We start from the raw sequence: 15,804 nt of genomic DNA on the forward strand, positions 1-15,804 counted from the left end.
CGGTTCTCACGCACACGGTGTTGACGCGTGTGTATATCGTGATTGAACCGATGCACCGCCTCCAGTCCCGAGCACGTGCACCGCGTTCGGTCGGCTTCACGTGGCGAGATGATTTCCGTCGTTGTTCCACGGTCAGAAATGAATACAATAAAATATACTCAAGATTCGTGGGGGGTTTTTCAGGGCGGTCGTGCCGGATTGAAGATCCGCTTGCTGGTGAACGGGGAGGGGGGAGGGCTTATTCAGGAGGGTGAATTCATGAACTCTTCCCCCCCCCCCCATATCCACAAGTGGAGGACACCCTGCGAAACGTCGGACATCGTTGCCGGAAACGCGTCGGAAAGAGCTGTACACAACAGTGGCAACTTGAACACGGCGAGCAATGCGCCATCGTTGTTCTCTCCATGGGTCTGCGTTTAGGTGTCATGCGACGGTGGGGGTGGTGAACCCAGGCAGGGCTTTATGTCCACCTGGAGCTGTCCGGCGCCGAGCTCCGGAAAATATTTACGCAACCGTGACTTGGCATCATGATGAGTTCAATGAAGGCCCCCCCCCCCCCCCGGTGGTCCCCACCCCCCCCCCCCCCCCGGTGGTCCCCACCCCCCCCCCGGTGGTCCCCACGGTGCTTGTTTTTTTGGGTTGCATAACAAGTTGTGTTCTCCCCCCCCCCATGCGCATCGACGCGTTAAAACGTTGTCTGTCGCGGTGCGCTCAACTACGATGCTTTTGGTGCAACCGCAAAACTGGGCTGCTGTGTAATTACGCAAACACGTGGGTGACAATCACTGTTGTGAAGTTTGGTAATCTACCTCTGGCCTTTAACAGTCGAGTCCTGTTTGTGTTCCGTGAGACTGAGCCCCCTTGTTACCCGATGCCAGTGACAATAAACTATGAAGCCCCCCACGGCCTTGGTCGCTTTGGGTTCATAATCGCGTTGGGGTTACGGCACGTAAACTGCACGGCTTTATTTGTTGTTATAATGTAAGGCCCACCGAGCTGTATAGCTCTTTTTCAGTAATGACCTGGCCACAAACGATCGCTGAACGAAGTGGCTTATCGTGTAAAAATGTAAGCATTTAGAAACGCAAGTTTCTAGATGTGGAGAGAAAAACCGGAGGAAAAAAAACCACGCGACCACGGAGAGAGACACGAAATATACAACTCCAATTTATAACTCCAAATATACAGGCATCGAACCCATGACCAGTGTATACCAGGCGAGCTAATTAACATATCGTGGCCCAAACGGCAGGCTATAAGGATCGTGTTCCCTACGTTAGCCTATGAGTTGCGTGTCAAAGAGTCCTATTATGGAGGTCGAATGCAAGTTAATGGGTCTCGCGTAAGTCTGGGTCGTGTGGAAGACAAAACGCTTTACGTCTTGGGCCATATGTAATAATACTTTAATGGTTTTATTTGGAGCCCGATATCCTGGGGCATCCGTCCCTGTGGGCTCAGCTTGACTCAGCACCTGGTCTGCCAAATGGGAATTCGTCTGCCAGTGCGGAATAGCGATTGCTTTTTGGAGTCCCAATTGAGTTTGTAAGTCTATGCGATCAGTACAATATTAAGGGATCAACTGTAGGCCCTATATAAGTCTATGGATCTAATGTAGAGTCTCCGTCTCTCCGAGTACGATATTGGCCGACCGGCTATTGGGACGTCTTTGGGCCCAATGTAAGTCTATTGGAACTAAGTGTATGGGCGATATGCAATTATTTGGGAACAGTGTGCAAAAGTCTACGAGTCAAGTGGTCCAGTGTTGAACTTTTTAGCATTAATGTGGGTCCCGTCCAGTTAAATAAGGCCTCCGTTTTGACATTGTGATATTACGATGCTAAACTTACAAATGGGAAAATGAAGCAAACGCGAAACAGGCACTACGATTAATACATTTTATGCCACAGCATCACCTTTATTGTGCAATATGAAACATTTTACATAAACCAAAATCTCTTGATAAAGATTGCAGCCTATGGCTCTCACGAACACGTGTTGAAGTGCTGGAATTACAATGCTCTCTCGACGAGGGGTGGGTGGGAGGGGGTGGGGGAAGTCCAATGCCCTGAATATGCCACCAGAGGGCGCTCTCGGCTCATAGATTCGCGCATTCCTTCGGCCCAATGCCACTTTGCGAAGTTCAACAACCCTCTCCAGACACATTAGGGGGCAAACCAACCAACCTCGCCCCATGCATACCGTCAGCCGAGTGTGCGCGCTCCGATTTCACCAGACACCCGAATCGCCCAAGCATACCGTCAGCCGAGTGTGCGCGCTCCGATTTCACCAGACACCCGAATCGCCCAAGCAAGCCGTCTCTCTGCTCAGACACCCGGCGTTTCAAATGCAGGCTGCATTTGCAGCGACAGCCAGAATACAGAGATGAGCTTGCGATCAGATTCCTCCAAAAGTCGTTTAACGGTTGTCCACAGGGCGATCCATTTATAGGTACCCCATTGAAAAGAAGAGGGAGAAATCGTCGCAAAATTAAACATTTAATTTCAAAGCCTCTTGCACGTCTTCCACACACCTCGACAAAATCGTTTCGCAACATTCAACCACCTGTTGAGAAGAGATTAGGAGCATCGGGAGAAATCGGTGAGGTATCTATAAATGGATCACCCTGCATTTGTATAACCTGCTCAAGCCCTTTGTTGGGCAGCCGTCCGTCTCGCCTGCCCTGCAGCATGGTTTGCATCCTAATGTTCTGAGGGGCTGAAGAGTGCAAGGGGGGGGGGAGGGGCAAATGTGGAAATCTGCCAAGAGGTAAAGAGGGAAAATCAAGAAATATTAAAATAAAAAAAGATAAAATTCCAAGCGCCACTCCAACCCAACAACAGATGTCCAAGTAGGCTATAACAAAAATACATAACACCAGTATAACTCTCCAAAATTAAACACGGATAGAGAAGCTATATAAAAAAATATACATTACACCATATTGCTTACATGTCCATAATTCGTCTTGCAGCTCCCAGCAACGCAACATTCGTCTCAAGTCGTCGACATCGGTTATTATTATTATTATTATTTTGTTTTCACCAATTGCATCGGCACAGAATAAACTTTACAAATAAGTTACGGATTGTTCGGCGGTTCCAGCTCCCACCAAAGACGCACGCGGCACAGATCTCAGCAGCCCGAAGAGAGGACGGTGGGAAAGGTTGGGGGGGGGGCTCACGAGAGAATAAGGTCCCCCCCCCCCTCTCTCCCCCCCGACTTTGGTAGGCGCTGCCCCCCCCCCGACCACACACGTCACGTTACAAATCAGCACAACACGGACACGCTCGTAGTCTCGCACAAAGATAGAGCCGCCCCCCCCACCATCGCCAAAATCCCCGTGTAGCCTTGACAGGCCTGGGAGCGGGTGGGGGGGGAAAGGTGCCGATAGCGATCGCCGAACAGGGCCAGCATGGCGCACGAGGGGAGATGGCGTGGGAAGCACCGTGTCCCGGCCGCCTGCGTCGCGACGATGTTCACAAACACAGCAGCAGGTAGACTCCGTTAAAACAGAGTCGGCCCAGAGGGAGTTCAACCCAAGCGGCCAGGATCGTAGCGGAGTGCGCAGATCACGACGCCGCCAATTAGCACGCTCGCGCGCACAGAAGATACGCAAACTCGCACGCGCACGTGAGTGTCCGCGGTGGAAAGGCGAGGTAACACCCCCCCCCCCCCTCTTAGTGAGAATGTGGTTGTTGTTGTTGTAGGGTCCAGGATGGATGACCGCAAGGGTGGATGGGTTCAGAGGGAAAGAGGGGAGGGAGGTTGAGGCGAGAGCCCACAGGGCGATGAGTCACGAATAAAACCACTCTGACGAGACACGAGGAGTGGGCCCACAAACCCACGGCTCGCGATCCGCATCCAGCTCTCGCTCCCAGGCAATTCAAGCGTGGCTCCACAGAGACGTCCGCTAATTCTTTTTTACTTTTCAACATAACTTTATTTGAAACGGGGGGGGGGGAGGTGGGGGGAAATCCGCATAAGCGGGAGAGGCCCTGGGATACTCGCCCCTGGCAGCAGAGCCAGTCGTGAGCACTCCCGGGACCAGATTTCTAAATTTAAAACTCCAAAGTCGATCGGTGTGAGCACCGTGTGTGTGTGTTAGGCTATGTGAGGATGTTGGTATGTGGCTCATAGGGTCAGGCACAGTTTGGGCAGCCCAGGTCTCGAGTTAATCTCTCACGGCTCTGCCTCACTGCAGCGGCTGGGTACGAGGGACGGGGGGATCTCCTGTGGTGAATCCGGCGCAGGCGTTTTTTTGCGCGGTATTGAAGGCATGCAAAGCGTTTCATCGTTAAACGGGGAGCGGGGTTTGCGGGTAAAATAGAAAAATCGGCCGACAATTCTCATTACCCGTCGAGCTGCGCGTTACAGGTTACGTTGATATGGGCTGAGATTTGAAAAGACACATTTACATCGTTGGTGGGGATACACCAAGTCGTGGGCTTAGAGCGCATGGTCGTTAAACTGACAGAATATTTTTTTTTTTTGCGAAATGGCACCAATGGTTTATGAAGGAAAAATGCGGTTCTTTGTCGAAGTTCAAAGCCTTTATCAAAAAATGTTTGGGTCAATTAAATTCAAATATAAATGTTCTGGCAGTTTAACTGATACGTTACGTTCACATTAAATGTTTTGTTTTGCTTTACATCTGCAATACTCACCTTTAAATATTTCATTTATTAGGGAACGCCTGGGCGGTGGGTGATTATAGAGGGCGAGGTTGTAGTTACCTATACAGCACAAAATTCGGCTTGCGGGTTTAAAATAACAGCTACGACACCCTTGTGTGAAGACATTCTTACGGCACAGACGGACACAACGTTTTAAAACACATTGGGACACTTGAAGAAGGGGGGAGGGGGACCGGGGGGAGGGATAGCTACGAGTCGAGAAACTGTATCAGGAACTAAACAAGACCGATAAGTTTAAAGGAACACAAAAAAAAGTGCGATCTGGCGGGGTGGGTAAATAAAAACAATAAACCAACAGCACACGAAGATACCGACATGATAGTCACCTGCTAAAATCCCTACAGTGTCCCGTTAGCATTGGGTATTTTGAACAGCGTGGGGGAGTGACCGTCGCCCGGCTGTGCCCTCCCGCGCACGTCGCGCCGACCATAAGTTACACGGAGGTTGGGCTGCACGCGGCGGCGGTGGGAGCGGTAGTGGGGTGGGAGGATGGTGGGAGGATGGTGCCTATCCTTTTGACGGTGGAGCCGGTTGCCCCACAGTTCGGTCGGCCCGACGGGCCGTCATCGTCATCACCGGCCGTGCAAAGTTCGAGATGGGTTCTGCGCACGCGACGTCAGTCCAAGAAGCGCTACTGCCGCCCCCCCCCCCGCCCCCTTCTCCGGCTGCAAGGTCCAGCGAGGGGGGTAGAGAGGACGAGCTGGGAAGCAAACGGAGCTGGAGGTGGTGGGTAGAGTTGGTGGTGGCGGCGGTGGCGGTGGCCCCGTAGGCTCCCTTAGAAGATGTTGGGGCAGTTTTCATACCGACGGTCAAAGTAATTTCCTTCGTAGATCCAGTCCGCGGTGGACGTGTGGGGGTTCAAGTCTTGCCGGAACCACCTGGGAGGCGGTAAGGTGAACATACACAGGCGCGCGCACGCGCACAGATTCACACAAACACACACGCAACCAAACACAAACACGCAGGCACGCACGGGTGAGAGGCGGTCAGGAAGAAACCAATGCCGGCAGTCGCGCGGTCTGCATCGCAATCCGCAGTCCAACATAACAACAAAATCAAATAGATTCTCTAGATTTTTAGAATGCAGTCGAGCGACTTAGGCCCCCGGCTAGAGATAAACGGTAGAAAAACACAAATACACACACACACACAAACACGATTCTTCTAGCCAAGAGCAACAGCACCATAAGGAGCACGTCCAGGGTCGTTCACACGGTGAGGAATGTACCGACTGCTCACGGCCGCCAATTGGAGATGCGCACCGCCTAGAGTTGCCACCTGTCCTGGCTTTCCCAGAATCGACCTCCTTTTGAGGTCACCAAACCTGGGAGATCTAAGTCTTTCCAGGATACAAGTCCCAGGTTCTGTCAGTTGCGTAACACTACACCACTTTTTTTTTCTAAGTATCTCGAACTTCTTTCGCACCGTACGTACCCAACCGTGCTAATCGGAGGCGTGGATTAGCATGGTTTTGTGTGTTTAGTTTGTTGTCCTTCCTCCGCACCTCTGGTTAGCACGGTTGGCTAAGTACGGTGCGCGAAAGAAGTCCAATATGCACACACACTCGAGGCGTTTACACGTAGGCCTCCTCCATTCCGATTCTTTTGTGCCTCAAGGAGGTGGCAACCCGAGCCGCGCTCTCCACGCCTGTTCGACCGCGAGAGACGCAACGCTTTGAGCCAGGTTCACGTCTGGGTGAAACGGCTGAAACGTTACCGGAGACGTCAAGGGAGCCCCCCCTTTTCCACCGACCACATCCGAGCTGCCGTTGCCAGCGCGCGTGGAGCGTGGAGCGGCGGCCTCGTGGGTACAGGTGGCTTTCCACTGGCTCTTTGCCGAGCCGAGTCAGAACCAAACTGTAACACGTGTGCCACACACAATATATGAATTGGCCAAGCAGGGCCAAGGGTGGCGATAATACTTTTTGTTGACATGTGCATTCCATCAGTAAGCACACTTGGGGAGGTTTGATGCCAAAGTCACATGTTCATTTGCGTGTGACGTCACAGTGGCACGGCTCAGGTTCTGCAGTGGAAAAACCGACCTGGCGACTACCGGGGATGGGTTGGCACGGCCCCGGTGGAAAAGAAGTAAAAGACGGACATTTGTCCGTACGCGAATCAGACCCTTAAGAGCACGTTTTGAGACGGACGCAGCTCAGCGTGGTGACATAGGCCGTGCTGGACAGGAACTACACTACCACAGGGCACAACTAACCACCGCCACTCACACTCACACAGCAACTCACACCACGCTCTACAGTCAACACCGATCGACTAATGACGACGATGACAAAAAACACACACACTGCAACCTGGGCATCGACAAATAGAGCCGGATTACTAGACGTGCAAAGCTTCACTTGCCCCCCCCCCCCGTTCGTCTGATCGAGCAAAGCCGTTGGAAAGAACGGTTTTGCTCCGCGCATCATACACACACACGGCGGCGACGGCGTTCATGGATTGGGCTGTGGTCGGAATTAAAGAGCGGCTGATGATGGTGGCGGTGGTGGCTGCCTCGTTTATGCAAAGCTTTCCCAAGATGACAAAGGCAGATTCTTTTTTCGTAGGTAAACACTGTCGCACAAAAGTTTGATAGCATTGTTCATGTAACTCCGTTAATTTAGCTCCCAAGAAAATTTGGGTGGCTTCAAAACGTAGCACAGTTCTGCATATGCAGTGGCAGCAGTGGAACAGCCGTGTTGTGCGCTTGGTTAGTTTCCGTTATTGTTTCGGGCAGACTAGCACAGTGGTTCGAGCACAACTCACAACATCTGCAATGTTGTGAGTTCAAATCCAAATTTGGGTTCGAGCCAATCCATCGTCCCTTCGGGGACAAATTAAATAAAATGGTTCCCTACTACACTTCATGGGATGTCAACAGTGGTCACCTTGTTCCAAGACTGGACCCTGCCATAGAAATGTGGAATTTCCACTGCTGGCTTATGGCCGCCACGGGAAGATGAGCGGGACCACATACTCGGTTGAGCAGCAAGAACCTCCGACTTGACCCGGGGTCTTGCCACGGTGCGTTTGCTAAATCACCACCAGTTGACAGTTCCATAAGAACAAATCGCTAATAGCGGCGGCACCACGACCACCACCATAACCACCACGACCACGGTGACGGCACAATTAGCTTGCGCCTCTCCGGGCCACGCGCACTACATATGTCCTGCAGGCAGTTCACGCGCAGGTGCTCCATGTGCCACTGGCGACAGCGGTGGGAAACGATTCCCTTACCGAGAGCAAAATGGCACTTTCAAATACGTGCGGCGGGCCACACGCCGACGCGTGCACGGCTCATCGGTGTCCGATAACAATGCAGAAAATAATTAGCGATAACACATTGACCGCACCGATGCGAGACCTGCGTCTGCTCTCCTCTCACTAACACGTTTAATGTTAACACTACCCTCGAGTACGGATTAGTGCAGCCAAGCTGCTTGCAGCAACAGATAAACGTTGTCTGCGGGCCGTCTGCAAGCGGTAGGCCTCGCGAGGCTGCAGGACGCGTGCAATTAAGTGGCAATGTTCCCCCCACCGCTGGCCTACGGCATCGGGTCGCATCGCCCTGCTGTGCCGCGCGACTCTCACTTCCTCAAACACGCGAGCCTGTGCGACTCGTCTGCTCCGACAGAATTAGCGCGTGCCCGAGGAGGCGTCTCCCGCAAGAGCCGTCTAAATGAAACCGACGGGACTCCCAAGCACGCCTGACAACGTTGTCAAGCGGTTGGAACCCTTTGGCGACCGACGTCGGCCCAACGTTTCCGCGTTTACGGGACGGGTCTCCAGCTACGCAACTTCGCCAGTGCCGCGTACGACGAACGTCCGCCGGCGCGCCAGGGTAGCCACAGCGCCGACCGGCACCCGCTGCAGGATGTGTAACGTTGCTCGCCAGCCAACCGCCAAATGGCATGCACAAGACAAAGAACTCGTTCACGCTCAACGCGTACAACACAACCCCGTGGCGACACACTGCAGTTACGGCAGAAGCTTTGCACGTTCCCAGATTATTTGTGATTTTTTATGGGGGGGGGGGGTGGTGTGAGGGTAGGGGAGGGTTGCGTTTTGGTCAACAAGATAAAAAAAATGCCGCGTGCATGAGAGTAGAGGGGAGTTGAGAGCTTGAGAGCCGTGGTTCAGGTCACAGGCTGCTGACAAGGCAGCTGCTGACAGTTCCACCGAGCTGAACACTAAAAGGGCGTCTCTCTCAAGAAAAAAAATCACATTAAATTAAATTGTAGAGGAATGTTTCCCCAACCGCTAAAGCTTTAACAATAATAACAGTGACGATAATTTGGACTGGCACCCAGCCAGCACAGGCCCAGGGCTCTCCCCCTCTCAAGACACACGGCAGTTTTTTTTTATAGCTTTTTTTTTTTAAACCCGCGACACACAGATTCCCCCACGCGGCACGACCGCGTTTAGAGCCAGCAGCGGCCGCGGGGGACCCGAGCCTCCAAAAGCTGCACACCTTCCATTTGGAATGTTTTGCCTTTTCGGAGAGCACCAGGGTAGTGGTGGTGGTGGTGGTGGTAGTGGGGGGGGTAACGACAGAAACAAAAATGTTATCGGTGTTAAAAAGGCATTCGCACACGCACGCATGTGCGTGCCAGCAAAAACGCAGGCAGAACGCGCGGCTTTACCTGGAGTGTGTCGGCTCAACCCTAGAAAGCACAGGAGGCGAAAGGTTTCAAGAGGAGCTTGGGAGCAGAGAGGTTAATACACGCGAGGAGTGACGGCCTCATTGGACCAACCTATGGTGTGGTTTTTTTTTTTTAATCGGTCGACGACGCTACCAAGTGAGCATGCGCGCGTTTACGGAGCGATGAGGGGAGGGCGATTTCGGCCGCCGCGAGACCGGTCAAAAGTATTTATTTATAGATGCGAGTCAAGCGTGTCAAAATGGGCGACCCAAATCGATGGCGTTTACTCCGCCGAGGTGATTTGCCGAGAAAGATTATTCATCCATTTCCTGACGAGGAGAACGAGGGGACCGCGTAGTTACGATTGCTGTGGCGTAGTCGGGGTGCACGTGGCTCATGCGAGCATTGCGACTCATGCGTTGTGTTTTTTGTTGTTGAATAATTTAACTAAATACTAATTTTCCGTTAGATTTTACCAGCATTCAAGCGACCATCTTCATTTTCCTGCCAATACCACTAGCGTTACCATTTGACCAATCCTCTTCCGCGACCGATACTATTCGACATTACCTCGAGATGTTAACAAAACTCAAATGTGACCCCCTTCGCGGAAGGCCAAACATGCATCGCTCCCCAGGATAGAACGACGTGCAGTGGCAGAGCAAAGTAGATGGGGTCTGCCCCTCCCCCCCACCCCCTTCGGAGAGCAGCTACCAAGTGTACAACTCAAATCGGCGAGTCTCCAATTCGAATCTACTCTTAAGACTCGCTTCCACGACGCCTCTCGGCTATGGCGAGTCACGTGGGTCTCCTCCCAGCTCGACAGCGGGGGGCCAGAAAACATTCAGTGAGGAAGTCAGCCCTGGTTTTTATTAGCAGCCACTCTGCAGTTTTGTATTACCCCAGGGGTGTGAGGCAAAGGTTGTGGTAAAGGTGGGAAAGGGTGGGGGGGGGTGTATCAGGTCTCACCTCGTGTGCCACTCCTCCTCAGTCTTGGCACGCTGCTTGCGCGCCGCTCGCTGCTTCTCCTCTAGCCTGTTCTTCTCCTCGCCGGCAAGGTCTGAGCGACATGCACGAACGCGCAAACGACATCATCATCGTCAGCCATCCACTACGGGATGACGGCCCACCCCCCTGAATAGTCACCATCTCTCACGCTCATGCGATGTGACAATCCACGTGGCACCTGAGCACGAGCTGTTTGCGTCGCTCTGGATACACTCTGGGGCATGTTCACCCCTTTGGCTGACACTCCATTGTTAGCCTTGACCACCGGGTATCGACGCTTCTAGCGCCGTGTCCTTGTGTACGTCTCCTTATCTGTGTGTTCCTCCGTCTCTCTGTAATTCCAGCGTGCACCTCCTCAATGGGCAAGTTTCTCAAATACCCGCGGCCTCTCTCCACTTAGCAGTATTAATTAGGTACAACTAGAGATCTGGCAAACGTGGGAGAAGTAGGCCAAATACCCTCTCTGGTGGGACTCTCTTCAGTTCCTCTAGTGGGGGCGCATCAAGTCAGTCGTGGCATGAGCAAGCAATTGCACGGCTGCACCTTGACTTTTCCCGTTCACCCTCTGTAATGCGTCAACGATTGCGTCGCCTCCCCGCGTGGCATGGGGAGGGGGCCCTCATCCAGCAGTGGATTGACAAGAAGAGATGCACGATGACAGGGTTAACGGAGAAGGGGGAGGGGGGTAAAGATGTGCGAAGAGGCGGCGGGCGCTACAGCCGGGCGGGTGTTCGTGCGATTACCTATGTCACCCTGCTCCATCGCTTTCATGTCTGGGCGCAATCGGCAGTCCGTGGGCGCCAGCAGTCCCTCCATCTCCTTTTCCATCTCGTTCAGCGTGAGCGCGAAACTTGTGAAGTTGTACATCTGCACAGGGTGGGGGTGGGGGGCGGCCGACAGTGACCTCTGCAGCAGTAGCAACAGCAGTTGCAACCTCGCGTCTACATTTCTCATTGCTCAACCTCTCTTCCGTGCGCAAGTTACCCGCACCTCTCAACGCACAGGAAACAAACTTGCGATGGATGGCCATAAATAGACAGCTACGAAAGGTGCAACTTTTTTTTTATATATAACGGAAGGACAGGAATTAAATAAAGCAAAGAATAGCAACAGTTCTAACAGTCCTTCATATAAATATAACTTTAGTGACGATGACGAAAACAATTTGGAAGAGTAGCCGGGACTCTCGTTCAGGATGTGCGAGTTCAAACCCTGGCCAAGGTCAACACAGCGCAGTCATCATCATCAATGTGTACCTGGGGTGAGTAAAATGAGCACCACCTGGTGAGGCTGGACCCCTGTGTGTATGGAACTAATTGTCCTAATGACAGACTGATCCACCTCCAAACGAATAAGGCACCTCCACAACTGGGTCAGGACCACCAGTAGAGATCAACACTTGCCAATGCTTATTTAAACAAAAGCACGCTGACCGCTTTCGACTACAAATGAAACCGGCACAGCCGAAGCGTTTGACAAATAGATGCCCGATGGACTCGCGTGCGAGGACTGCATTGAAGAAAAAACATTTTCCCATGCCCATGTTTAGTGTCTTCCAGTGTCTGAGCTTTCCCCCCCTTGCGTGTGTCCCTGCGTTGTCGCATTACTCATGCCATCTCCCTATTTCCTCCGTGTGCCACCACTCGTGTTGCCCGTGTGTGTCCCCCCGCCCCACCCCCCCCCGCGTCTTGACGACACGCTTGTCTGGGCAGGCACCTGTATCGAGTTGGAGGGGCGCGGATGCACGCGCCACAGCAGCTTGCTCCCAGGCAGCACCGTCACGGTCTCCGGCACTTCCGGCGTGGGGATGTCATCCGCCTCGTCCGCCTCCGCCTGCTGGCCGGATGGGCCGCTCGACTCCGCGGCCACCTACACCGCCACGCCACAAGGCGCCCACACGTTATTGGCACCGCCATGTTATGGGCAAAGGCTCCCGGGCGCCCCCCCACGGATGCGTGTGTGTGTATCAGCCAGTCATCTCGGTCATCTCAGTCAGTCGACCCGTGGCACCTGGGTCTGCCCCGTGACCTCCTGCCAGCGGGCGTTCGACACTTCACGTGGCCTCAAGGTGCACATGGCCTGGCACAAGCGTCGTGACGTCACCGCCACTTAGTGGCGAATGGCGGTTGTTGTTGTTGTTGTTGTGTATAGGGAGCGGTAGTACAGCGGTTAGCGCGCTGAGCAACAAACCTGGTGATCTGGGTTCGATACCCGGTCACGGCCAAAACCAGTGACGATTAACAGAACCGGTCCTGGGCCTCCGCTTGGTGGACTCGGCCTCAAATGATTACCTGGTGCTGTTTATAAACATCGCCACTGGGGAGAGAAAGGCGGCCGGGGGTGGTGCTGGCCACCCACCCCCTCGTGGGCCATCTCGGCCTTCATAGGTACTCGCTAACAGCACTTGCCCCAACAGTGCATTACGGCTATACAGGGGATATTTATCTTTGACGTACCAGCTTGGCCAGCTTCTCGGTGGACTTCTTGTCGTTCTTCTTCCCCACCTCGTAGATGCCAGGGTCGACGGACCACAGCACCTCCGTCCATTTGCCATAGATCACAGACACCTTCTTCTTGCTGTCACGCCACGCACGGGCCCACCGCAGCACAACCGTGGAAACGTTTAAACACCGAGCGTGCAGAAAAAAAAAATACAATTTCACATGCAAAACGCGGACAGAGGCCTGCGGCTCTTCCGCTTGGTGATATTACGTGCCCGGAACGATAACGAAGCCTTGAACCCTCGCCACTAATTTACTATTTTTATTTTACCAGGTAAGGCCCACTGAGCTGTATAGTTCTTTTTAGAAGCGACCTGGCCACAAATGATAGCTCAAAGAAGTGGCTCATGTGGAAATTTATAGCATTTATAAACGCATGATTCTAAATGTGGAGATAAAATGGACGCGTCCCACGGGGAGAACACGCAAACGATAAATATACATGCATCAGAGTCGGGATCAAACCCATGACCTCCTGTATAACAAGCAAAATAGTTCACATCGCCATCGTGGCGCCCTACCAATGCCGCAAACACTCATTTGCACGCAGTACTCTTAGTCATCTGTTGGAAGACGTCTGGCCAGCGTGGATGAGTAGGCCAAATACCCTCCAGAAGGGATCTCTCTCTTGCACTCCCTCTGGTGGAGGCCCTTGTGCCAGCAGCTACGTGTTTAAGTAACTATAAGGCTACACCTTTACCTCTATTATGTGTATCCATCATGTGACTAAAGAGGCCTACAGAGGCTCCAGAAGCAGTGATTACGAAGGAAAGAGTGGCATCACTCATGAGACCGTCGACGTTTGAGAAGAGAGACAATCCGCTACGCCCCAGATGCGCCCAAATCACGAGCGACGTCCCGTAACCATTCGCCGTGCGCGCCAGCAACGGGGCACGTGGTCAGCCTGGGACTCACTTTTTGTCCAGGATGTATCCCTCCACCTTGTGAAGTTCCTTGCCGAACAGCCCACAGGGCTTGAACGTGAGCATGCACTTGTCGCCCGTTCTGCAGAAACACAAGTTTCACCTCGGATTCGCCAACATCGTTTACATCGTCGACACACTCCCCGGGGAGAATGGGGGGGGGGGGGGGGGGGATTGCGGAGGGGGGGGGCCGGAGGAGGGTGAATCACAAGCAGTGAAAGGCAGCGAGCGCCATCGCGAGCGCTTCTTGGAACTCGAGTGCCGCGCACGCTGCAATCCGGTGCCGCTCAAAGACCGGTAACCGCCTGGCGCCCACCGGTTAGACACCGCCAGCAAGAATTATTTTGAATTAACGTTAGGTGAATGTATAATTAGTTTACACCGACTTTTCACAGAAAGCAAGGGTTGCTGGAGTGGTGGGCACATCAAAGGAACAGGGAGCCAGATGAAAGGGGGAGCGGTAGCGCGGGGTAGGGGGGGTGGAGGTGAGTGGACAGCGGGAAGATTTTGTGGACGGTGAACGCGATATTCTGCAGCTGGCAGAGAGACGGCGGGCGGCTGGTGAAAGTGTGTGTGGCGGGCGACGCTCACTTGTGATTGGTGATCTCCACCGTGCCGTACTGCTCTATCCAGAGCTTGCCCACGATCACGTTGTGCACACAGCAGCTGGGGTTAGTCCACGTGTACGCCTCGCCATACCTGCAGCAACCAAGCGCACGCGCACAACGTACACAGTCAGTGAGTTCATTGCATTTCCCTTAAGGGAAAATTGCCAGCTGACGACAAGCGGCCGTCATACTAAAAGTCAGGATGCGCCATTGCTGATGATTGCAGGCTTCTCTCTCAACGTGCAGAGATTCACCGTTACCAAGTCCTGCTTAACTTCCAAGATAAAAACGGACTTCAGGCACATTTCCAGGTGATACGGTCATAGCTGTCTCTCTCCACAAGAAAGTAAAATTACATTTTATAGTCCACCATCCGGAAGGGGGCAGTGTAACAAAACACATTTCTCTTCTGCACTTCGTATGTATGTAGTATGGAGAACTTCTTCCGCAACATACGTATACAACTGTGCTAATCGGAGGTGCAGGGCAGGGACAAACAAACTACACACAAAAAGCAGTTCTAAAGAAATTACTTTTCAATCTAGATTTAAAAGTGCTTAGCTTCAGTGGCTTCCTAATATCGGAAGGAAGAGCGGCTGCAGAAAGCGCATCTGAAAGCGTGCGATGCAGCGATCAAAATAAAAAGATACCACACGTATGCTCTCCGCTCCATCAACCCCCCGCACTGACCAGCGTGGTGAAGTTTGGCCAAGCAACCTCCACCCCCCTCCTCACGACCGATGACCCACAACGGCGTGGAGGGGGGAGAGGCCTTCATCCAGCAGCAGATCGACAGGGGAGGCTCCTACAAGATAGCGCTGCGCACCTGGGCAGCTCCAGCGTGATGATTCCGCGCGGCTCGGCCTCCACGCTCTTGCCCCAGAACTTGAGCTTGGGGTAGACGGAGCCGTGGAACACAAAGTCCTTGTTGAGGCCCTCGGCGAAGAAGGCGCTGATGGGCGGGTGGTGGCTCACCTGCTCCGACACCAGCCGGAAGCCCAGGTCCTCCCTGCATGGCCAGTGAGAAATTGTGGTGAGGCGACGAAGGGCGGTTGAAGTGGGGGACAGCGAGGGCCGGGTTGGCATTAGGCCACATGCTCCCAGAAATTCGGATTCTTCCCCTAACAAAGATTTCTCAGGACACCTTCCCGGAGGACACGTCCCGATGACCCGTGAACGGGACGAGACGGTGACACTCGACGGAAGGAGAAGCCACGACGCTTTGCCAGCAGAAAACAATGCAACGGGCTCAACGGGAAAGCACGAAGAGCGTTGCTTGGGTTTTTCGTGCGCCCATTGGGAGTTAGTTTCAAGCAGTTGCCGACGGCTCGGCGCGGCGCCGTTGGAGCCACCTCTCTCTCTGTCTCTCCCATGGCAACCAGACACGGGGTTGTTACCCAGCAGCGACACCTGTTTGTGACA

The 15,804-nt window shown here is 53.3% G+C and overlaps 1 protein-coding gene across 4 annotated transcripts in view; it reads right to left on the reverse strand.

Moving 5' to 3' along the window:
• Nucleotides 1-1,890: 1,890 nt before the first annotated feature.
• The window catches only part of OSBPL1A (oxysterol binding protein like 1A), an 82,803-nt gene continuing 68,889 nt past the window's right edge, over nucleotides 1,891-15,804 (reverse strand). For all 4 annotated transcript variants that reach the window (XM_078594285.1, XM_078594283.1, XM_078594284.1 and 1 more), the window contains 8 exons: nucleotides 15,209-15,391; nucleotides 14,366-14,473; nucleotides 13,767-13,856; nucleotides 12,807-12,927; nucleotides 12,067-12,219; nucleotides 11,094-11,217; nucleotides 10,312-10,402; nucleotides 1,891-5,572 (listed from right to left, as the gene is read on the reverse strand). In XM_078594285.1, the coding sequence (XP_078450411.1) occupies nucleotides 5,470-5,572; nucleotides 10,312-10,402; nucleotides 11,094-11,217; nucleotides 12,067-12,219; nucleotides 12,807-12,927; nucleotides 13,767-13,856; nucleotides 14,366-14,473; nucleotides 15,209-15,391 (973 nt within the window). In that variant the 3' untranslated portion in view covers nucleotides 1,891-5,469. The remainder of the gene's footprint in view (nucleotides 5,573-10,311; nucleotides 10,403-11,093; nucleotides 11,218-12,066; nucleotides 12,220-12,806; nucleotides 12,928-13,766; nucleotides 13,857-14,365; nucleotides 14,474-15,208; nucleotides 15,392-15,804) is intronic.

This window comes from Lampetra planeri, chromosome 5, assembly GCF_965212315.1.
Source record: "Lampetra planeri chromosome 5, kcLamPlan1.2.h2, whole genome shotgun sequence".
Classification (NCBI taxonomy): domain Eukaryota; kingdom Metazoa; phylum Chordata; class Hyperoartia; order Petromyzontiformes; family Petromyzontidae; genus Lampetra; species Lampetra planeri.